Here is a 25,229-nt window from a genome sequence, read left to right on the forward strand (position 1 = left end):
GTTTCCTTTTTCAAGGGAAGGGCAAATTTGAGAAAGCCAGGGTGTGAGAGGAAAACCAAAGCTTTTATCACTGTGCCCAGCCACACTTGTTTCTCTTGTGCCTGGATTTCACAGCTATGATCCACCTGGACTCCTGAAATCTAACTGCTGGAATGATAGTCTTTGGCTCCCTCAGTGTGGGGCTCATGCAAGCAATGAACATTTCAGGATTTGTCCCTTTGCCACCCAAAAGGGGATGATACAACTGAGCCACAGCTCAGGTTTTGTAACTTGTTTCATATTCTTTATCCAGAATGATGTGCCTGCAAATGAAAGAACCGACAAAATCTTAAGAGGCTTCCAAACTTTGTTCTTCCACTTATCAGTGTTCTGTTATTTCTAAGGTCCAGTTATCCAAAAATGTAACTCAGAAGAATGCTAAAATATTTTATGGTGGAGGGGAATCCGGTGGGCCAGTCACTGAGGACAGGATTCTTGGGGAACCGCTTATCCACTTGGTAAACTATGATGACAGAAAAGCAAGTTTTGGTTTTTGGAAACTGTGCCCCATGTGTTATTCATTCCTAGAAAACAGCTTGCTTTGACTGCACGCACCTCTGTGCAAGACTTTCTAGCTTGGTGGGAGGCAGCCCATGTTCGTGGTTAAGATTATTTTGTGAGACCTCTCTTTCTCTCTGTCTTAAAAATTACAAATTAGCAGTGTTTTTGTTTCATTGGTCAAGGATGTGGAAATATGGGATTGGAGAAATGACAGAGGTAATATTTGGATGTAACATGTTGAAAACCGGGTGGCAATCTTCCCCCAGCCTGAGCTGGTCACTAGGGTAGTTGCCATGAATATGTGTAAAGCAACTATCCGCTTTGCCCCTCTTTCCATCTTGGACACATAGAATTATGTCTTCAGAAACACTGCTACTTTGGATTTCTCTTTCCTGCGATTCTGCTTATTAGCCTAACCTGATAACTCCCCGAGGGTTAAGCCAGTCACACATGTCACACATGTCCCTGTGGAGCAGCTTCCAGCTGGTTTGCACTGTTTTAGGGAGAGAAGCAAGACATCTTGAGAGCAGATGGCTTTCAGCCGTAAGTCTAAAACACAGAGAGAGTTGGTACTATCATATCTAATGAAGAGGATGTGTGCTTTGAATCCCCAGCTCATAAAGAGTGCTTTCCAGACCAGCAGAATTGGCATCAATGTAGAACCTGCTAGATATGCAAGTTCTCAGGCCCCAGCCCAGGCCCCTTGAACCAGAAGCTCCAAGGTGAGGGACAGAACTCTGTATTAACAAGTCACTCAGGGGAGTCTGACCAGGCTATCCTGGAGGACCACTGGGATGATGGTTAAGATCATGCATAACACTTGGGCCAAATGGCCTGGGCTCAAATCCCAGCTCTGCATTTTACTAGCTATGTGACAGTGAGCAGGCTACTTACCCTCTTGGTGCCTCAGTTTCCTCACCTGTAAACCTGTGCTGGTATTAATAGTATTGATCTCATATGGTATTTGTGAGGTGTTGACATATGTAAGAGCACTTGGAATAGTCACCAAGTAAACACTACATTAGTGTTGACTACATTCATATCCTAACACAAAGTGATTTACACTGGCTTGTTAAAAATGAAATAGCCTTTAGAATCTAGGTAACGAGGTGATATTTAAAGCATCTTTTTACCATGCGAGCATTGGGGTGAAAATGGAGTAGTGTCCAGTGGCATGAAATCAGTTAAGACTTAACCAATTATACAGTAATGTTTGTTCACCCTTGCTCCCCATATCCGTGAATGTATGTGTAGCAGTTTACCAGGCTGCATAGTACTTTATTTTCGAATGTCCTGTTGGTAGAGAAGCCAAGATGGTGGGGTGGAGGAAAGCTGCATTTTCCAGTTTCTCTGTGGCTCAGAATCAAAGCAGTGGGAAGACCGCTTCTCAGTGACGGGAGGTGGATAACTGAGAGGATTTACTGAAATTCAGTACTGGACAGTCAGAGAGTCAGAAAGACCTAGAAATTCTGGTGTGTTGAAGAGAGGGCAAGAAAGAGTACATTGGGGCCAAATCTGTGTGCCATGTTCCTCCTTGGTGGCCCTGCCCTGTGACTAGAGTTCTTGGGATGTGCTGGAGAACCAGGTACACAGCAGAGAGCACATTGGCCCATCCCAGGATGTGTTGATCTAATCTCTCTGGAACAGATATCACCCAACTAAGTTCCAGTCAGAACTAAATGGCAGCCACCAGAACATCCCATTTACAACTCCATGTCCACCCTGCCCTGGGAATGCAGCCATCTATCTGTCCAGAGTAAACTGCAGTCGATGGTACTTTCCATTCCATCCTGCCTTGTACTTGCCGAGAGCCATTTGAACCAGCTGTGATCCCAGGTCACTGCACATGGCAACCTGGTGAGTAATACAAAAAGAGGAAGGGATTAGTAACCTCTAGCCATTACTCTTTTTAAGGAGTAGGTAGCTCAAGAGGAAACAGAAACTATACATGTCCATAGAGATTGAACAATATACTTTTGATGAGTGGGTCATTGAAGAAATATAAAAGTTCTTAGAATAAAAAATATAGAGACACAATATACCAGAATCTCTGGGATATAGCAGAGGTACTATCTGAGAAGAGGGAATTTTATAGCTTTGAGTGCCTACATTAAAAAGATCTCAAATAAACAATGATATATCTTAGGATTTTAGAAAAACAAGAACAAGCCAATCCTAAAAGAGAAGGAAAAGAATAATGAAGATTAGAGCTAAAATTAGTGAAATAGGAACTAAAAGAATAATACAAAAGATCAATGAACCAGAGTTGGTTCTTTGCAAAAATAAACAAGATTGATAAGCCCCTAGCCAAACTAACCAAAAGAAAGAAGATCCAAATTAAAAAAAAAAAATTAAAGATGAAATGGGGTTATTACAACAGATACAACTGAAATCTAGAGGATCATTAGGGACTATTCTGAAAACTTAAATTCCAACAAGCTGAAAAATGTAGATGAAATGGGTGAGTTTTTAGATATATGATCTAGTGAAACTAAACAAAGAGAATATAGAAAACCTAAACAAATCAATAATAATAAAACATGAAGAGGCTGACTCGTAGTGGGGTAGGGAGGGGGAGCATGGGAGGAATAGACGAACTCTAGATAGGGCAGATGGGGGGGGAAGGGAGGGGGCAGGGGGTTAGCAAGGATGGTGGAATGGATAGACATCATTATCCAAAGTACATGTATGAAGACACGAATTGGTGTGAACATACTTTATATACAACCAGAGATATGAAAACTTGTGCTGTATATGTGTAATAAGAATTGTAATGCATTCCACTGTCATTTTTATTAAAAAGTTAATTTTAAAAATGTAAAAATAAATAAAAAAGAAAAAAATGGAGTGGGAAGGAACGTGAAAAACAGAAGAAGAATTGGTAAGATAAAGCATGTAATATTATCATTTTAATAACTGATAAAAACCTTGCCTAAATTTTAAGAGCTTTAAAAGAAAAAGAGAATCCAAGAGCCAGATAGATTCACAGCTGCATTTTACCAGATTTTTAAAGTAGAACTAATGCAGTATTCCTCACATTATTCCATGAAATTAAAAGGGAAAGAATGCTCCCAAACTCATCCTACAAATCCTGTATCACCCTGATGTCAAAACTGGATAAAAGTATGTCAAGGAAAGAAAGCTTCAGATCAGCATCATTAATGAACAAAGATGCAAAATATCCTCATTAAGATATTAGCAAACATTTGGTGAATTTAAGAACACATTAAAAAAAATCATACACCATAAAGTAGGTTTCATCCCTGGGATTCCAGAATGATTCAATATATGCAAGTCAATAACTGTAATACTCTACATAGATAGAACCATGAACAGAAACCATGGGATCATCTCAACAGAAAAAGCCTTCAACAAAATTCCACACCCCTTAATGATAAAAAAATAAAATAAAATAAAAACCCTGAAGAAACAAAGGCTAGAAGGAAATTACTTACATCAGAAAGCTCTGTATGACAAAATAAAAGCCAAAATCAAACTGGGAAAATGGAAAGCATTTCTCCTAAAATCAGGACTAAGACAAGGCATCTTCACCTCCTATTCTATATAGTACTTGAAATTTTAGCCAAAGCATTTAGGCAAGGGGAGAGGGATGGGGGCGAGGATATTAATAGGAAGGAAGAAGTCAAATTATCCCTATTCACCGATGATATCATAAATTTAGGATACCTTTAAGGTTCTACCAGAAGATTTCAAGAGCTGATAAATTCAGCAAAGTGGGAGGATGCAGAATCAACATACAGAAATCAATAGCTTTTCTCTATACCAATAACAAATCTGCTGAGAAAGAAATCAGGAAAACAATTCCTTTCAGAGTAGCTTCAAAAACGTAAAATGAGGCTGAGGTTGTGGCTCAGTGGTAGAGCACACGCCTAGCAAGTGTGAGGCCCTGGGTTCGATCCTCAGCACCACATAAAAATAAATAAATAAAACAAAGGTATTGGGCTGGGGATGTGGCTCAAGAGGTAGCGCGCTCGCCTGGCATGTGTGCGGCCTGGGTTTGATCCTCAGCACCACATACAGACAAAGATGTTGTGTCTGCCGAAAACTGAAAAATAAATATTGAAATTCTCTCTCTCTCTCTCTCTCTCTCTCTCTCTCCTCTTTAAAAAAATAAATAAAACAAATAAAACAAAGGTATTGTGTCCAACTACAACTAAAAAATAAATATTAAAAAAAAAAAACGTAAAATGCCTAGGAATAAACCTAATCTAGGAGGTGAAAACTCGACAGTGAAAATTATAGATCATTGAAGAAAGTAATTGAAGATGATACTAAAAGATCGAAAGACTTCCCATGTTCATGGATAGTAAGGTTAATATTGTTAAAATGGTCATATCATTAAATGCAACTACAGATTTCATGCAGTCCCCATTAAAGTAACAATGAAATTCTTCACAGAACTAGAAAAAAAGCAACCCTAAAATGCACAAGGAAGAACAAAAGACCCAGAATAGCAAAAGCAGTCCTGAGCAAAAAGAGCAAAGGTAGAGGCATCGTGATAGCGGACTTCAAATTAGACTATAGAACTACAGTAACAAAACAACTTGATGTTGGCATAAAAACAGACTTGGAGACCAATGGAACATAATAGAAGACACACAGACAAACCCAGACCGCTACAGTTACCTGATTCTTGACAAAGGTGTCAAAAGCATGCATTGAAGAAAAGGAAGTCTCTTTCACAAATGGTGCTGGAAACAGATTCTCCATACGTAAAAGAAGGAAACTAGATCCCTATGTCTCACCCTGTACAAAAGTCAGTGTAAAATGGATCAAAGGCCTAAGCATAAGACCAGAAACTTTGCAACTGTTTGAAGTAAGACTGGGTGAAATGCTTCATAGGCAAAGACTTCCTGAAATGGAAGGAGCTTTACATCTCAAGAAATGAGAGCAAAAAATAAAATAAAATAAAATTTAAATAAATGGTATGGTGTCAATTAAAAAGCATCTGCACAGCAAAGGAAACAATTAACAGAGTGAAGAGACAACCTACAGAAGGGGAGAAAATCTTTGCCAGGTACTCATCCAACAGAGGATTAATATTCAAAATTTATAAAGAACTCAAAAAAGTCAACACTAAAAACCAAATAACCCAATCAATAAGTGGACAAATGAACACACACTTCTCAAAAGAAGTCCAAATGGCCAGCATTTGCTCACATCTTTAGCTCCAAGAGGAACACAAATCAAAACTACCCTGAAATTCCATCTCACTCTGGTTAGAACGACAATCATCAAGAATCAAATAACAATAAATGCTGGTATGGACGCTGGGAAGGAACTCCTATACGTTTTTGTTGGGACCGTAAATTGGTACAGCCACGGTGGAAATCAGTATGGAGGTTCCTTAAAAAGCTAGAAATAGAACTACCATATGATCCAGCCATTCTACCCCTTGTTGTTTATCCAGAAGAATTAAACTCAGCTTACTGTAGTAATATATACCCATGTTTATCACAGCACTACTCATGACAGCCTAGTATGGAATCAGCCTGAGTGTCCATCAGTAGATGAATGGATAAAGAAAAATGTGGCATGTATGCACAATAGTTTTATTTGGCCAAAAAGAAGAATGAAATTGCCATTTGTGGGAGCATGGATGGAACTGGAGGCCATAATTTTGAGTAAAGTCAGTCAGACTCGGATGTATGCGGTCTCTCCTATGTGGAAGCTAGAGAGAAAAAAGTCAGGAAGAAAAAGAGAGTCCATGAAAGTAGAAGAGACACAGCTCCATCAATGTTTATAGCAGCACAATTCACACTAGCTAAACTGGGGAGCCAACCTAGATGCCCTTTCAGTGGATGAATGTGGCATACCTACACAATGGAATATTACTCAGCAATAAATGAGAATAAGATCATGGCATTTGCAGGATGGATGGCATTGGAGAAGATAATGCTAAGTAAAGTTAGCCAATCCCCCCAAAACAAATGCTGAATGTTTTTTCTAATATGAGGAGGCTGACTCATAGTGGGGTGGGGTGGGGATGAATTCTAGATAGGGCAGAGGGGTGGGAGGGAAAAGGAGGGGGCAGGGGATTAGCAAGGATGATGGAATGTGATGGTCATCATTATCCAAAGTACGTGCATGAAGACACAAATTGGAGTCAACATAATTTATATATAACCAGAGATATGAAAAATTGTGATGTATAAGAATAATAAGAATTGTAATGCATTCTGCTATCATTTATTTTTTTTAAGTCAATTAAAAAATAAAAGAAATTAGAAGGGAGACCATTAGGGTAGAGGAAGGGAATCAGGGCGAGGTTGGAAGAGGGGGTTGGGCAGGTGTTAGGAGTGAAATCGGTCAAGTATATGTGTATATAGATTTGCCACAATGAAAGCCACTATTCTGTATAAGTTATATGTACCAATAAAAAAATTAATAACATCCTATTCATTTTGTATCTTTCTAGTTGTAAAAGTTTAAATTCAATCTATAATACCTTACATAAGGGAAATTTTAAAAAGCAAGAGCTTGATTTATTTCATTTCCTTGAATTATTTTTTACTTTCAGTTTTAAAACTCAGTTTTCCTTACTGCATATGGAAATCTATTCATCAATATATAAATGTTGTCTGATACCTTAATTTACCACTGAGTCCAGACACATACATGGCAAAGGAATGCGTTTTGAAGAAATGAACAGGAGATAGTCACCTTATCCAACATTTCTTAAAATTTCAAACATATAAATCTTGTGAGATTTATATCTCACATAAATTTCAAACTTATAAATCTTCCTAGTAAAATGGTAGGCGGGAAACAGTTGTATTTTGACCAGGTGATGTGATCTTTTTTGTGATGCTGGGGATTAAACCGAGGGCTTTGTGCATGCAAGACAAGCAGCCTACCAACTGAGCTATATCCCCAGCCCCAGGGTGGTATGATATTCACGGTTGCACTTTATCACAAAGGATTAAACCCAGCCACCAGAGCTCAGGTGCCTGTGCACTTCTCAAAGGACAAAGAAGACAAAGACACACTGAGTTTGGCCCGTGGTGCTCTCAGCCTGTTGGAGTGTCCTGATGTGGGCAGGTGCCTTGGACTGTGTGACAAGAGGGAGCGCACTGGGATAATCACACCTACCAACCTCAACTCTGCAAGTCTTGGTGGGTGGCATGCTGGTCAGTAGACTTCAGCTGTAGGGTAAAATTTAAAAATTTTTCTATAAATCTTATCCAGTTAGGCTTATTAAGAATTTAATTTGCTAGGATGATAACAATATGAGAAAAATCATGCCCTATATTTGGGATAACATTGAGCATTCTCTGAAAGACACTGCCCTGCATTTGGAGATAGATACCTTGTTCATCATGTGACATGGGGTCTTGAGTTAGCTGAGAGCAAAATAATCAACAAATTCATTCCACATTGTATCTCTTTTGCCAGGCTGAGGGTACTCTCCTGTAATCCCAGCAGTGTAGGAGGCTAAGGTAGGAGGATCACAGGTTTGAGGTCAGCCTCAGCAATTTAGCCAGACTTTCGGTAATCCTGTCACAAAATAAAATATAAAAAGTTCTGGGGATGTAGCTCAGTGGTAGAGTGCCCCTGGGTTCAATCCCTAGTACCAAAAATAAATAAATAATTATATATATCTTTTGTTCAATTATTTTTTTATGGTATACTAACTTAATAATCCAGTTGTAGTGGTGATTTGTCCAGACTGGGATTTTAGTGAAATATATCTTAGATGAGAACATCTCATCTCACCTCTTCCAAAGTGTGATTTAGAACAATCAGATGCATCATCTTTGCAGTCTGATTATTTTTTCTCCTTTTTCGCAGTGCTGGGATAGAACCCAGGGACTCCCACAGCTAGTGTGATTTCTAACCCTTCACCTGCCCTGAGGATCTTAATGTAATTTCTGTGTCCACCTGACTTTGGCATTTGTACGCAGTGGGTTTTGATCTCTTACTTTATCTGAGCCCTTGCTCCATATTGTCAACCTGTACTCTATAGACCTCTTAACTCTATCATTTATGTAGGTGATGGCTAAGAGCTGGGCTCTGATTAATTTCTGATTGCTTCACTTAACACCCATGAAAGTTGTCCACAACAAAATGGGATCACTTAGGTAAAACCCTGACATAGTAGAGCCAGGAAGCCAGGAAGAAGGAGCCCGAATGCACATATTCCTATGGCAAGAAGTATCACAAGGAATCCCTGTAAACTGCAGTATTCCAGAAAAACCTCTTGCACAAGGATACTTGCCTGACAACGGCTGCCTCTGCCCATGAGCTAACACCAGCTCCAGAAATAAAGTCCCCATAACCAATGGTCTTTGGTTCAAAACAGCTTAAATGAACTACTCCATTTCTTTTAAATCCTTCCTCTCTTCCCATCTTCTTTGGATGCACCCTGGGTCTACCACAGTGTGCATGTCTCAGATTGCAGTCCCCTACGATTCCCAAATAAACCCTTAGCTCCGAGAGTCGGTATCTCTGTTGCTTATTTCAAGTTTGCACACCTGTGTAACCTTGAGACCCTCTCTACTTGTCCTGAGGAGTAAAGAACACCATTGGCACTGTGCCCCATGGATTGAGAGCACTCTGTAAATCTTTGTTGTTCCTCTGTCCCACTTACTTCATGCACCACTTCCTCCCCAAAGAACTGAGCATCCTGGGTTGAGACATCTGAATTCAGACCACCTTGCTGCCATTGAACCAGAGAGTTTAAATCTTTCAAGGCCCAGCTGTTCGACTGCATGCATTTAACAGGTCTCTTAAGCAATGAGAACTCTGGCATGATCTCAGGGTACAGTCAGAAAAGTGTGCCATGGATACAACATGATTTCCTGGGGGCCCCACCATGACTCCGTAGCAGAGTTGGGAAGGAAACTCGGCTCCCCGTGTCCACTGGTCACCATAAACCTTGTAGATTTAATTTTTTCCATGTCATCATTAATCTTTCTCAATTCTGCCCCAAGTTTCACTTTTGATTCACGTTCTCCCTCTTACATCTATGCCCTCTTCTCTTTTCTCTGCTTTTCTCCTTTTTGGATGGTGATTTCATTTTCATCCCTTACTTTCTCCTATAATAGGCTCCCATTTCCTTTATCCTAAACCCCACTCTTTAAAAATAAAAGTTCATTCCACTCCTTATTAGCGGGGCCACCCTCATCATTTGGATTGCATTTCTCTGCATCCTTATTACAATTCCTTAAAAATGAGGAAGCCGTTGCATGTTTGAAGCTCTGTAAATAAAAACTGATCCTCAGCAGGAGCTCCTTGCAGGCATATTCCTGGCTCTCAGGGGCACCTTACATCAGAAAAGTCTCTCTGGGTCTTGATTCCTGAGAGTACTGGCCAAATTCTGCCCCTCTGACATGAATCTGTCCTGTGCTTCCTTTGGGACTGGGGCTACTTTTCCCACAGTGCTGTTCGTATGTCTGTGTTATTTCTGGATGCGGGTCTTCAATGACCTTCCAGAATGGAATTTATGTGCCTCTACATCTGAACTTCAAAGCTTTGGACTTGCGATCCCCTCTTGCTGTTTTCCATGAATACCCCACATCTTCTGCTCACAGTTGTTGCCCCAGTCATGGGGGGTAATTTGTCCACAGGGGGTGTGACTCATCCATGTCAGAGACAGCTTTAAAGAGGACAGGCCTGAGGGTGACCCCCACCAATGCTGCTAAGCAGCTGAGTAAACTCCCTGTAGCTGTACCTACTGTTTATACTTGGGAAAGATGACAATAGAGTTTCCTTCTAACTCTAAGCAGCCAGGGAAGCAGGAAAGACGGTCTGTTTCCCATTTTAGAAATCTAAGATTTTTACCAAAAATGTTTGCTAAACTAGAAACGAATTTCATTCCTTTGTCACGGGGTTGTCTTTGGTAATCTCAAAAGGCAGTGTGTCATTATGGAAAATTTTTTCAGTCAAAACTAAGTCTCTCGCCTTATTCTTGTACCGGGTTCTCTCACTGTTAGTGTGTGACCTGGTCACATGATTGTAACTGAGACTCCAGAGTCTTGATTTCCCCAGCTGTAAAATCAGATAATGATACTGCTCTATCTAGCTTTTAGGATTCTTAGGAGGACTGATTAAAAACAAGTAAACGAAAGTACTTTGTACTTATTTAAATGTACACTGTTAGTACTGTGATGCCCATCTTTGCATAGGGTGAGCATCTCTCATCCAAAATGCTTGGGGCCAGTATTTTGGATTTAGGGATACTTTCACCTACGCAATGAGATTTCTTGGGGATGGTTCCCAAGTTGAAACACAAAATGTATTTTTATTTCATAAAAACCTTATACTCATAGCCTGAAGGTATTTGCAGGCCTTCAACAATACAACAATGCCTAAATTTTATACAGAATTTTTGATGCACCTGTGTTTTGATGGCACCTGGGGTCAGGTGTGGAATTTTCCAAATGTGGCGCATGTAATGGATCGAAAAGTCTCAGATATTGGAGCATCTTGGAGTTTGTAATTTTGAGGTTAGGGATGTTTCAACCTGTTCTCAATTATAGTAAGATATTTCAGTAAACTGTTTCAAGCACCAGAAGATTTGAATCATTCCATGGACCAAATATCCCTCCCTGTGGTGGGAGTCCCAGGTCACTTCATTCCAGAGACCCCGGGAGGTGAACTCAAATTGAGGTTTTCCCTGAAACACTCAAAAGATGACTGCTCCCAAATCTGACCTCCCAGGACAAATAGGGGGAAGAAAGAAACTGCACATCATCTTCATAAAGCCCCTGGAGTTATGTTAGTTGAAAACTGAAAAATATAACACTATTCTTCATGGAGGTGCACATCTGTAGTCTGGGCTATCAGAAGACTGAGATGGGAGGATCACTTAAGCCAGGAGTTCAGGGCCAGCTCGGGCAACTGTCTCCTTTAAAAAACAAAAATAATAATAATAAAGATTAAAATTCCCTTTGGCACCCATTGGAAGGAAAGGACTCAAAGAAACCCAGCTGTGAGTTGTGCTAGCATGAGTTTAAATGTCACTGAACATATACCCAAGTCACACTGTCCATCTGCAGAAAGACTGAGTGCTCACCCTGCAACATTATAGGGGCTTAACTAAAAGAGAAGGACAGATGACCACCCAGAAAGGGGATTTTACAGGCAATAGCAATCACATGATGATTTTCAGATCATAATTTTAAAAAATGTATATAAGCAAGTCACAACTTTGTAAATGCTCACATGGATCCTGATTTTAACCTCATCTTAATCCAGTTGCTCCCTGCTACCTACTTTCTCTCTGTAGAGTATATTCGACATAAAGGAAGCTATTAACTAATAAATAGCTACATCAATAGATGAAACAATGCAATAATAGACTAAATGAATATTGAAACAAATGAAATGATATCAATTTATAATTTACATAATTCTAGAAAAATTTTGACATGACAGCAGTCGGAAGTTGGTGAAGTTGAGTGGCCTCCTCTGTTCAGATGACTCCTGATGTCCCCGCAGAGCCTTATCCCATGTTCATGCTTCTCATAATTGTTCCATGGCCATATCCTACATGATGTCATACCAATGACTTTGACACTTTTTTTTTTTATTATTCCAACACTATGACAGGACAGAGTGAGCTACACAGGACAGCTCTTGAGTCACGGTGCCATTTTGTCTTTCTTTCAGAGACTCTGACCTATTTTTGCTGGACACCCGTGTCGTGTGGGCCTCCGAAGAAGGCTGGCTGGAATTTGACATCACAGCCACCAGCAATCTGTGGCTGGTGACACCTCAGCATAATATGGGGCTTCAGCTGAGCGTGGTGACTCGAGATGGTGAGCTGTGATTGTCCTACTCCCCAAATCTGGCCCACGGTCTTCATTCCTCTCTTGTCCAGCAGATATGGTGGAACCCTGGTTTCTAGTCCAGTTCTGGGCTCCAGCATCCTCATTAACTTGTTCCCTCCTGGCTGCTATGAAATACCCAAAGCTTCCCCTGCCATGTAGTAAGGACTTGGAGATGGGCTTAGGCCATGTTCCCCAGGGTTCAAGATACAGGATGGGATCAGCTTTCACAGGGAGAGGCACATGGGGGGACATTGAGACATAGAAAGGCAGGACCTGCCATTGAAATGCTAGCTGTTGAGTGGGCTTGGGGGACCCTGTGGGTACCCTCTCCTCCTGCTGCAGCAAAGATTAGGTTCCCTGCTGCTGATCCAGCCTGTGTAGTAGCCTCACTAATTGGAAAAGAAATAAGATCAGAAAGAAAGAGTGAGCTCCTTGAATGACGAGCAGAAACAGGAGAGCTGGGCATCCACTCCACTCTGTGTTTGATTGTCATCTTTTTTGAAGGAGCATTTTGATTCTGCCCAGCCACAGTGAGCCCTCTGAGGTTGGAGAATGCACATTCTTTATTCTTAGCATGCAGGAGACCAGGAAGGGTCCCTTGGTTATGTAGCTGCAAGGCTAAGGTTCCAGGACATGAAGAGTGGCATGCTTTGGTTTGCATTAAAGGTCTCCACATCAACCCCCGTGCTGCCGGCCTGGTGGGCAGGGATGGCCCTTATGACAAGCAGCCCTTCATGGTGGCCTTCTTCAAAGTGAGCGAGGTCCACGTGCGCACCATCAGGTCAGCCTCTGGGCGGCGCCGACAGCAGAGTCGGAATCGTTCCACCCAGTCCCAGGACGTGTCCCGGGTCTCCAGCGCTTCAGGTAGGTGTGACCGGGGGATGGGCTTTGGCCTTCATGACAACAGTGGCCGTGACACCTGCTCAGATGTTGAACAACTTCTACTTGGAAGATAGAGTGACCTGTGGGTGACCCATGGATGAGGGTAAATTTAAATATCTAAGTGGGTTCCGGGCACTCAGAGCAGATCACTTGTTACCCAGAGACTCGGGTACAGGCATGGTGCCTGATTATCCAGGAAAGCCTCTTGTGGTTTGGTTAGACTTCTCCAGCCCTATTTTTGATTCTCATCAAAGTCATGGAAGCATCTCCATTTTTATTTCAAGTTGCATCACACCTGGGAGCTGCAAGGGACAGGTTGAGTATCCCTTATCCAAAATGCTTGGGACCAGAAGTGGTTCAGATTTTTTTTTTTTCAAATTTTGGAATATTTGTGCATACATAATGAGATATCCAAGTGGGGGGGACCCAAGTCTACATACAGAATTCAGTTTTGTTTCATGTATACTTTATCAAGTAGCCTGAAGGTAATTTCATACAATATTTTTTTAGGATCGTGCATGTTTTGACTGCAACTTGTCACAAGAGGTCAGAGGTGGAATTTTCCACTTGTGTCGTCATGTTGGTGCTCAAAAGGTTTCAAGTTTGGGAGCTTTTCAGATTAGGGATGCTCAGCTTTTACAAAGAAACTTCTTTTGTTGTTGTTCACTTGTGTCCTATGGACTTGCTCTTGGCTGGACGTGATGGGAAGTCTGCTTCGAGAGCCTTCTTACAGTAGATTTTATTAGCTCCCTCCACCCGGGAGTGCAGGGGATCTAGTTTAAGGCATGGCTGGTTCTATGGGGCTCTAATGATCTTAGCAATCAATCAATCTCTCAATCAGTCTATCTTGTTTTCTATTTTCCTTTGCTGGTGACATTTTCAGAAACACTATATACATTGGCCAGGAAGGTGACACACACTTCCTGGATTTTATCCCCCTTAGCAACCTCCGTCTCAGACACCGAGTCCCTCTCTTGTGGTAGTTTTTGCAAAAAGTCATGTGCCCCTCCTGCTGGAGCTAGGGTATAGTCAACCTCGTTCTGCACAGAACACGTGAAGTCCAAAGGGCAAGAGAGGGAACAGCCCCACTGCCTGGGTGTCAGTTCTGTGGTCCTTAAGAAATGTTGCTTCTGAGGCTTTGCCCCGTTTGGTGTGCCATGGAACTCCACTTGTGGAGACTCGGAGGAAAGGGGGAGCAGAACTTCCCTCCCGATGGCCAGTCACCTGGCTTTAAGTAGTGTCAAATCCCAACCCAGACACTTCTTGCTCGAGAGCCAGGTTTTGTAAGCACTGGGTTTTCTTTGAAAGTTTAAATAGCCCCGGAATCAAGCATGAAGTTGAAAATTTGCAGAGGGATTTGGATTTGCAACCAGAGAACTGAACTTCCCTCATTGCTACCCTGTGACTTGGGACTAACCTACCTGCCTGTGCTTCAGTTTGCTCATCTGTGAAATGGAAATGAAGAATACCTTGTAGATTTGTTAGGATTAAATGAAACATGTTAGGTCTGGTTTGTCCTAGCACTCAAAGATTAGCTATATCTGTTTGAAGGAAATAGGTACTTTGAGCATATGCTGGGATCTCTGGAAAGGAAGCAAAATACTGCTGGAAGATAGATATATATTTTCCAGGTGGCTGTTTACAAATGTCACTTTAAGTGCCCAGAAAGAGTTAATGCACTTTCCTAAAGTACCCAATTTTTCTTCGGAAAGAAGTGTCCCCTAAATTTTAGGCTGTGACCTAATAAGCCGGCTCTTTTCCCAGTTGCTTGGATGTGGAACTTGAAGATCCACCACCCAGGGTGGTGTGACATTTTGTTTCTTGTCATCCTGGTGTTTCTTGGAAGCATCTCACAGCATGGGTGTTCCTGTGTTTACCACTGGAAACAGTCAGGGTTGGGGTTTTGCAAAAAGAAGAAAAAGAACTGCTGGCTTCCCACTTTCCTCTGTGCACTTCAGAGGCGGCCTGCTGGATGGAGTTAATAGTCCCTTTTGCTTCGGGGCATGGTGACGGAGTCTGCCATGGCAGGCTTCAAGTCATTCATGAACTGTGGTCACTTTGGTACCCGGGACCTCAGACATGGAGGCATCTTTTGAAATGCTGATTACTCTTTAAAATGAAAATTTCATTTGATTGATTCAATGCAACCCCCTAATACACACACCAATTTTTTTAAATTAAGAAAACATGTTGTCCCTGATTGGGTTTTAGCAATGTCACCCAATTATTATTTTTCAAGTCCCTTTCAATGTTTTTTCCCCCCGATTTGATGCATTGAAATTAAACATGGATATTAAAGTTGATCTAATTTATAATAAGTTGCAAGTGTCTCAGTTTTTTTCCCTTGGTCTCCTCACTCCCAACCCCCCCAACCCAGTCCTTCCAAATTTGCTCTGCTACTTTCAGAAGTCCAGGGCAAGACAGTTTAGACCTCACTGGTGTGGTTTGGATGTGAGGTGTCCCCCCCAAAGCTCACGTGTAAGACAATGCAAGAAGGTTCAGAGGAGAAATGATTGGATTGTGAGAGTTTTAACTAGTCCCCTGATTGGGATTGACTGAGTGGTAACTGAAGTGGTGGGCTGTGGCTGGAGGAGGTGGGGATTGGGGCGTGGCTTTGAGGTATACATTTGTACCTGGTGATTGGAGCCTCTCTGTCTGCTTCCTGATTGCCATGTGAGCCACATCCCTCTGCCATTCTTTCACCATGATGTCCGGCCTCATCTCCAGCCCTGAGGAATGGAGCTGGCCTTCTATGGATTAAGACCTCCCAAACCGTGAGCCCTCAAGTAAACTTTTCCTCCTCTACGGACGGGTATGCTGGTCGGGTCCTTTAGTCACATGTGTAAAAGCCCCGAGAAAACATTGCTGCAATAAAACCTCCTCTCTCCTAAGACCCTCTTGAGTGATCCAAGGAACCGCTCGCGTTTGGTCCCCTGAAGTGCAATTTTATATGTTCGGCTCTTTATTCTATTATTGAAGTGGACGTGCAGAGGAAGAGATTGCACTGCAAGAAGGGTTTTCCAGAAAGGTGGCCTTGCACGTGGGGAAATGGGCGTCTGATCTTGCGCTCTCCCTCCAGGCTCCCCAGGGGTAAGGAGGGGGGCAGGGGTTGCTGAACCTTTGTAAACCAAGTTGCTGAGATGGAAAAGTTGCTGACTCCCATAGGCTTTCTCCTTGTAAATCTTCTGGAAGGTTGAAAGAGGAGATTCCTTGGCCTCTGCTGCCCCCCTTCTTCCACAGTGTGCTCTCAGAGAATTGGTACTTCTCCACCAAAGCAACCACTTGCAGAAGCCCACCAGGGATTGTCTCATGTCTGGATAAAGAAGTGAACATCGTTCCTCAAATTGCCTGTCCTCAGGGTGAAACATGGCAAGGAGATCAGTGGCTATTTTAGGAAGCGAGTTGTGTAGGCTTGGGGTGGCCAGATGGGTCTGCAACAAGGGAGTAGCCAAGAGCCCATCTGCTGCCTCCCGCCACCCATCAAACTACTCTAACATTTGTTCCTGGCTTTCAAGCTGGGCTTTGCAGGCGCATGCACTGGACAGGGAGTTAGGGACGTCTCCCTGTGTGGTTTTCATGTGTCCTTGCCTCCTGCAGCCGTCTGCTCCCCATGACTGATGGATGCTGGCCCAGTTGCGCTCCTCCAGAGGGCCTGGAGAGCTTCTGGACAGTACCATTTACTGTCCTTATGCATTTCTAGTGCCGGACCCAGCTGCCCCTTTCCGCCCAGTGGAGACGCCAAGGACCCTGGCAATTCTTTCCCAGCCTCCAGTCCTTAGCAGCCTTCTGGGCTGTGACACCCCACCTTTGGGTTCTTGAACTCTGGGCTTGGTTCTCACTCTACTTGCTGCTGTTCTCCCTCTTCCATGGTCTCTCTCAGGGTTCAGCATTTTGTCTCCTGGGTGACTGCGTGATACTACTCGGCCAATCCATCCCGAGGACCATGACAAATGGCCTTGAAGGATGATTCTGTTTGGTGGTTCTAGGTTCATATCTAAGCTACTTTTCAGGATCTTTCCAAGGCTTCTCTGAGAAGGAGGAGGTAGTTAATGCTTTTTCAAATCAGCTTGTGAGGCTGAGGTTTTCTGCCATGTCAATCAAGTGGCTGCTGACACTGTGACTTGGAATATGTCATTGTCTGGTCAGATGGTAGTTGAAGATGTTATCTGTCACTTTTTTTTTTTTTTTTAACAGTGTGTTAAACTGGAATCATCTCTTTTGTTCTTGATGTTTATATTGTTACTGCCCAACTCTGCCAACTGTCTGAACCAGCAGCCCATAAAGGCTCTATGTGGCTAGGCACAGTGGTGCACGCCTATAATCCCAGCAGCTCACGAGGCTGAGGCAGGAGGATCACAAGTTCAAGGCCAGCCTCAGCAACTTAGTGAAGCCCTGAGCAACTTAGCAAGAACTTGTCTCAAAAGAAAGGGGAGGGGATTGTGCTGGGAATGTGGCTTGGTGTTTAAGCACCCTCAAGTTCAAGTCCTGGTACAAAATAAATAAATCCTATGTGTCCTTTGGCTTGTCTGTCATTGCTCTGATGCTATGTGGGGACATTTCTTTCTTAGCATCTTAAGTTCTCCTATTTCTTTCCTACCCACTGAAACTTGTATCTTTAAGGTTTCCAGGGAGAAATGTGGCTTTGGTACAGTTGGGAATGCCGTTGACCTTCTAATTGATAGTTCATCTCCTATTCCTTAATATTCCCAGTTGGGACTGTTCAGTATGCTTCCAATGTGAGAAAGAGCCGGAAGTCATCTCTTGAAGAACTCTTCATGAACTTGATTATGACTATGCAATCTTTTGCTATAGATTTCAAGGACCTGTAGTCCACAGAGAGGAACTCAGTCTTAGAGTGTCCCTAGTACTTGGTCATTGGCTCCCATGGGTTAAGGGTGCCAAAGCTGAGTGGGTTAGCCCACCATGGACATCCAGGGCTTGGGAAGAATAGACATGGTTTGGGACTGCAAATTATACCCTTTAGTTCTTCAGAGGAGTTGGAAATTTTACTTTGTCATTTTGATCTTAAATTAAAAATTTTGAGCCTGAAGCTTGGCCTCCCAGAGTCCTGGTTAAGAAATAGAGTCTTGTTCATATCGTTCTAAATGAAATCAACGTTAGTTCTCCACGGATGTAAAGGACAGATGTGGAGTTGGCAATTCAAAAGACAAAATAATTTCAAACTCCACGTTTATTATACTAAACTCTCCTTCACCATTAAGCCTCTTTAGAATAATGATTATCAAGGAGTAAAACAGACTAGAAAGTTCCTTTGTAATTCCTTCCTAGGTGTATCCTTTGAAATTATGAAAATGACCAACAATGTTGAAGGAGCATCCTTAACCTGAAAATCCAAAATCCAAAATTGCTCCAAAATCCAAAACTTAAAAAAAAAAATCTTTATTTTATTTATTTATTTTTATGTGGTGCTGAGGATTGAACCCAGGGCCTCGCACATGCTAGGCGAGTGCTCTACCGTTGAGCCACAACCCCAGCCCCCAAATCCAAAACTTTTTGAGCATCATGCCAGCACTCAGAAAGTTTCAGACTGGATTTTTGGATTAGGGATACACAACTTGATAAAGACTATACAAATGTTCCCAAACTTGGAAGACTCCCAAATCTGAAACTCTTCTGGTTCTAAACCCTGGAAAAGGGAGACTTAGCCTTAAAGAGACATAAATGGCTGTTGTAAGATGCCTAAATAATTCACCAACTATGACCAGCACCTGAGAGAATCCGGGGGCTAGGTAATAACTCATCTAGGAAGTGACAGCAAACAGAAGGTGCTTAGAACATACAGGGGTTAGGGCTCCTGCTCTTCATAAGAAGCCTTTGGCCTTCCTTAAGGGGATTAGTTCCATAGAATTTTATGATCACAACAGAAGTTCAGGAGACACCAGAGTCCCACTATGACTAATCAGAGCCTCTGAAATCCTGTTGCCTCCAGTGCTAACCTTCCATGTCATAAAACAAAATCTAGACTCTAAAAATCAAGCTGTGCCCACAACCTTTTATGAGATTATTGACACCAGAAATCAAACCCCCCATGTGATCCCCTGGCCTCCCCTAGTGTGGGTGACACAAGGAGCTGGCACCTCCTGCGTGTTCCTCAATGGCCGCATTGATTCTGCAAGGTCAGTGGGAGCCAGAGACTTGTTTCGGTTCAGATGGGGCTGATAAGGCCCAGAGATGTGGAAAGAGCAGCCAGACCAGTGGAGACAGAGGTGCCAGTTTCACAGCCACTATTTTGTCCTCGCCCTTGTTATTCTAGGAGAGGAGAGAAATAAAAGCAGTCAATTGTTCCTTTTAAAAAACAAGCTTCCTTTGGGGAGAATTTCTTGTCTGAGCTCAGAAAAGCTGAGAAAGGCAGCGTGGAACATGTCACTTTGTCCCGAGATCTCGTTACAGCGGGTGGTTTTGCTGGCTATGTGTGACCTGCTGAGCTGGTAGAATCTGAAGGGTCAGCCCATGGTGGACCACATAGCCCCTCTGCTTTGAAAGAACAGCAGGTGGGCTGCCCAGGGGCCTGGGACCTGGACTGGGCCTTTGGCTGCTGGGACTCAGTGTGTCTGCTTTCCTGGAGCTCCCCCCAACCCCGTGACGCAGCAGGCCTGGTGGCCCTGGGGCACGCAGTGTAGCTTCCCTACCTGTCGCCTGCTTTAAGAGTCAGGGTGGTTGCTGTGCCCTTCTCTGCTTATACAGGGCTCATGCCCCTGAGGACTTCCTGTCCTTGGGTGACAGGAAAGACAGCATCGAGAGCCTTTCACTGCAGCTAAGGATCTGGCTTTGGAGATAAACCAACAGTCTGAGCTCTCCATCACGCGGCTCCTTTGCTCGTCACTGTGTGTGGGGATCTTCAGGAGGATCAGATACAAAGGAGGCTGGAGGAATTTCACCCAGACAGCCCCCTAGGGCTGCGGGACACAGTCCTCATGAATCCGGGGTACAGACAATGTGCAGTTACGTGGCTGCCCTCGGGGGTGTGGATTCTGTAGGGAGACGCTGCTCTTGCCAGCTGTGCCCTGCGGGGCAGGAGCCCGCCCCCGGCACACACATACTGGGAGACAGGGTCTTTCTTTGCCATCTTCTGTTTGCTGTGACTGGGGCATCCCCCACTGTCATATGGGCTCAGGCACTCCATTTGTTTGCTCCTAAATCTGTCCAGAATTCCAACTGGGCTGCTGGACACCCACCCTGCCCTCCACTCTTGTAAGACAATTGTGTGAAATGATCAGAGGGCCAGATTTCTCTTTCTGCGTTCAACATGGAAGAAGCCAGATCCCGTGAAAGTCTGTTTTAAGATCAACATGGGGACTTTATGCAGCTGTGTCCCAGGGATGCCTGGGGAGCCCTAGGGTCCAAGGACAGACTTTGGATCTGAGTGAGGTAGTGGTGTCACTTGCAAGTGAGCGTCTCAAAGGCCGCAGCTCCCATTCTGATGTCCACAGACCCCCCTGGACAGCCGGCGGCCTGACTTGGTGGCTGCGACTTGGGGCTCTGGACGGTAGTTTAGAATGACACTCTGGAGATCCCAACCATTTGGCCCCAGACCATCCACAAGTCAGACCCGAGAACCACTGCCCTCGGGATTGTGTCACTGGTGCTGGGGCTGGTGTTGCTCTGAGTTTTCAGTTATTTTTTGGTTTTTTGCTTCTCTCCAGTTCTCCAGCTTCCGCTCTGCCCGGCCCTCAAGTGGCGCACCCACTGGGACAGAGCTCTGTTAACTTCCTTTCTCCCCCTGAAGGGGATGTGTGCTTATTAAATTTTGTGTGCACATAGACTCCCCATCTAAGCAAATATCAAGGGAGGTGGAGGTGAGGGGGAGGTTTATTGGCCATCTCTGAAACTATAAAAACAAAACCAAACCCAATGTGGCCCTGTGTGACAGCCCGGGGTACCCACCCCTGACCCCTGGAGCAAGTCTTCCGAGGATCATCAGCCTTGATGGATATTTACATTCTTGGCCAGATCTTACCATGGAGTTATAAGGAACTTAAGCATAGCCTGAGAGTATCTGTAGGAAGAAAAAGGGAGAGTTGAATTCCTCTCTTTCCTCTCTCTGACCCAGTCCTTGCTTCATAACAAAAATGCCCAGGACAGTTCTAACAGAAAGAGCTGTGCTCCCTGAGAACACTCACCTCCTTGGGGGTGTCAGCTCGGCAGCAGGTGCACACAGCCAGATCTGCAGGGAAATTGGAAGCAAAGTCCTTCGACTCTGTCATCTTGGCTCCATCCACCAGAGAGTCGCTAGAGATCCAGACACAAAGAGTCTGTCCTCGTCTGTGTCCTGAGGAGGATTCTCCACCATCACCTGGGTGTCCTTACAGCTCAGTCCGATTCTGACACAGGCTACCTGGAGTTGGTGTAGACCCACAGGTTAAAGAGCAAGGTCCCCAGCAGGCTGTCCACGGGAGGGGTCCTCAGGCCACCCACACTTATGTCTGACTTTCCTACAAATTAGGGGGTTTCCATGACCCCCTTCTTTCATGTTTCAGAATTTGCTAGAACAATGTATAGAGCTCAGAAAAGCTCTGTACTTGGGATTACAGTGTTATCATAAAACTGTTCATTAGAAACAGCCAAGTGAACAGACCTTATCAACCAGGTGGTGGGGATGAGGACTCAGAACTTCCACACTCTCCATGAACACCACTCTCTCCGAACATCAAAATGTTCACCAACCTGGAAACACCACCGAGCCTTGCTGTCCAGATCTTCATATAAGGTGTCTTAGTCCATTTCATGTTGCTATAACAAAATATCATCCATCCATCCATGGGTGGACTGGATACTTCACAAGAAAAAATAGGGTTATTTTAGCTTACCATTTTGGAGGTCCAAAAGTCCAAGTACAGTTGGCCACATCTAATGAGGGCTTCACGCTGTGGCATAACATGGTGGATGTCTTTATGTGGTGGAAACACATCCAAAAATAGCAAGTGCTGCATAGAGCAGGGACCAAACAGCTGGGGTGGACTTGCTTCAGAGTAACTCATTCACAGGGTAAATAATCCAGTCCTGAGAGCCCTAGTCCTCTCCTGCAAGAGGGACATTAATCACTTAATGACCTCCTAACAGGCCCCATCTCTCAGTACTGTTAAGTTGGGGACCAAGTTTCAGCCCATGAAACTTGGGAGCACAAACTATATCCAAACCATTGCATTGGGGTTTCATCACTGGGTGCAACTGATTAAGTCATTGGCCACATGATTGGATCCAATCTCCAGTCCCTTCCTGTCTTCTCGTCAGAGGCAAGGGTGGCCCAAGTTCTAATCCTAACCCTCTAATCATTGCCCCTGTCCTGAAGCTACCTAGGGACCGACCATGGGCACGTGTCTAGGGGCTTCACTGGCATAAAAATGTCCCTTCTATGGCTCAGGAAATGCCACAAATTTTCAAAGCTCTGTGCCAGCCACTGGGGACAAACATATTCTTTATGTTTTGACACTGCCCATGTCTGCCTGATCTCAGATGGAAAGTCTTTATAGAAATCCCTGCTTTATATGTGGCTCATAGTTGTAAGGTTGACTTCAGGGGAGATTTTGGTCCCCAGAATAGAGAGTATTTTGGGAGAAGCTCATCTTAGGGGAACACAATGAGTTTGGACAAGGATATTCCAGATGAGACTGTAAATAGGGGATCATATAATTTATTATCTAATCCAGGACACCTTCAAAAGTAGAAGGGAACCAGGACCTCTAAGTTCTCAGCAGATTGGCCCCTGCACCAAGCAGGGAAGAGAGGGAGTGAGAGGGTGGAGGGCTGGAGGGGCTTCTCAGGGGCAGGCCTGGAAGAGGCATGCTTCCCTTCTCCCCCGTGTTTGGGGGCAGAATCCAGGCACCTGGCCACCCCTAACTGCAGTGGGAAATGTCACCTGGCTCTTTGCCCAGGAGGTGCATAGAGGAGGTGGATTTTCAGTGCACACTTAGGCAGCCTCTACCAGACCCTTCCTGGGATGTGCCAAGCACGCTTCTTGCCCAGGGCCTTTACCTCGCATTCCCACTGTATGGACCATGCTCACCTCGCTCCCGGGGTTCCTTCAGGACTCTGCGTAGAAGATGCCTTAACACAAAGCCAAGTGGTCAACCTGTATGAGATGGTGAGCCCACTCTTGACCTGTGCTCCTCCTCTACTTACTAAATAATAACTTAGCTAGTTGGGGCTTGTGCTAGAGTTCCCAGAGAAATGGACCGAGATGGTGGATGGATGGATGGATGGATGGATGGATGGATGGATGGATTATTGTAGAATTAGGTTCATGTAATTATGGAAGCCAAGAAATCCTACTACCTGTGGTCTGCAAGCTAGAAAATCAGGAAAACTATGGGGTCATTCATTCTAAGTCCACAGGCCTAAGAATCAGGTCAGCTGATGGTGAGACCCAGTCCAAGGCCAAATACACACCAATGAAACAGGGCCGTAGGTATAAGTCCTGGAGTCAAAAGGCCTGAGAACCAGGATCTCTGATGTCTTCAAGCAGAATACAGGTGACTCATCTCAAAAGGGAAGAGAATCTGTCTTTCCTCCAACTTTTTCCTTCCGTTTGGGCCCTTGGTGGATTGGCTGATGCTCACCCCCATTGGTGAGGGTGGGTCTTCTTTACTCAGTCCGTACATTCAGATGCTAATTTTTTTCCAGAAACATCCTCACAGACAATTGCATCCCCTAACCCAGTCAAGTTGACCCAAAATTAAACATGCTCTTGATTGCATGTAATAGTCATTGACTCCAACTTACAGATACCTGGGAATTCACCCAGTCAACAAAAGAGCTGGAAAGACCAACTGGAAATCAAAGTCCATCTCAGGTAGAGTTACAGGGACAACATGCGTTGGATACCAGCACTGAGGCCATCACCATGGACCCTGGCTGCCATGCCACCCATTCAGGATTTCGCCTTCAAATCACTTCCTCAAGTTATATACTCCAGGGCAGAGGCATTTGGTTGGCTTTGATGCAGTCATGAGCCTGTGTTCCATCTGCTGGGGGACAAGGAGGAGAGCTATCTGTGATGAAAAAGGGTGCTCTGATTCCCACCTACATAGGAATTCCTCCAAATGAGAAGTGTTCCTGAAAACTGGGCGATGAAAATAAGCAATGCCCACCATGACCACCCATAGCTGAACATGAAATTCTATTGATGGCAAAATTTTTATGGTATTATTTTAAACGTGTGTTTTTATACGTGTTGCTGTCACTCTCTATTCCTCTGTAGGTAATTTTCTTTTGATCTCTGGGTTACTTTTCAGACCTTCTCTGTGTTTGATAACAACTTCACCAAACGTGGCTGAACGGGAATTTATTTGTTCTTCCCAGAATGCACTGTGCCTTTTCATTCGAAGATGTTGTCCTTTCTTCAGTTCTAGAAAATCCCCAGCCATTATGGTGTCAAATACTACTTCTACCTTGTTATTTTTTCCAGAAATTCCTGTTAAAAATATGTTGGACTTTTCATCCTTTCTTATCATCTCTTTACAGATAGTCACGTTTTCTGCCAGTTGACTCTGTGCTGAATTTGAATATCAAATGCGTTGACCAGTTCCTTCATTCTCTCTCCAGTTATACTTAATTTGATGTTGAATTCATTTAATTTTTATTTTCAGTGGTTATGGTTTTTAGGAAGTCCTATTTGCTCCTTTTTCACATCTGCCTTTTCTTTTTGCATACCTGCCTTGTTCTTTTTCTACCCCTTTGATTGTCCCCTCTGTTATTTTAGATCTTCTTTCTTTTTAACTTTGTCCAGAGGCAGACTCCTGCAGTCCCTGTGTCTCCTGTCCCTTACACTCCAACTTCCTTCTCTTAGGTCTATTTTTTGTGTGTTTTGTGTGTGTGTGCTGATTCTCTTTTTGTTGAGGGGTTATTTTTATTTTTTCTTTATTTTCTTTATTCTAATTTGTTACATATGACAGCAGAATGCGTTGCTCTGCATATTATACATATAAAGTACAATTTTTCATATCTCGGGTTGTATACAAAATATATCCCCCACCATTCGTGTCGTCATACATG

The 25,229-nt window shown here is 43.6% G+C and overlaps 1 protein-coding gene and 1 non-coding gene across 2 annotated transcripts in view; both read left to right on the forward strand.

Moving 5' to 3' along the window:
* Positions 1 to 25,229, forward strand: part of Bmp6 (bone morphogenetic protein 6) — a 164,568-nt gene that overhangs the window by 134,155 nt on the left and 5,184 nt on the right. The window contains exons 3-4 of the mRNA XM_027948267.2: positions 12,175 to 12,323; positions 13,002 to 13,199. Coding sequence (XP_027804068.1) covers positions 12,175 to 12,323; positions 13,002 to 13,199 — 347 coding nt within the window. The remainder of the gene's footprint in view (positions 1 to 12,174; positions 12,324 to 13,001; positions 13,200 to 25,229) is intronic.
* Trnaa-agc (transfer RNA alanine (anticodon AGC)) lies at positions 4,400 to 4,472 on the forward strand. Its single transcript has one exon. It is a non-coding gene; the product is annotated as a tRNA-Ala (tRNA).

The sequence above is a fragment of the Marmota flaviventris genome, chromosome 6, assembly GCF_047511675.1.
Source record: "Marmota flaviventris isolate mMarFla1 chromosome 6, mMarFla1.hap1, whole genome shotgun sequence".
Classification (NCBI taxonomy): domain Eukaryota; kingdom Metazoa; phylum Chordata; class Mammalia; order Rodentia; family Sciuridae; genus Marmota; species Marmota flaviventris.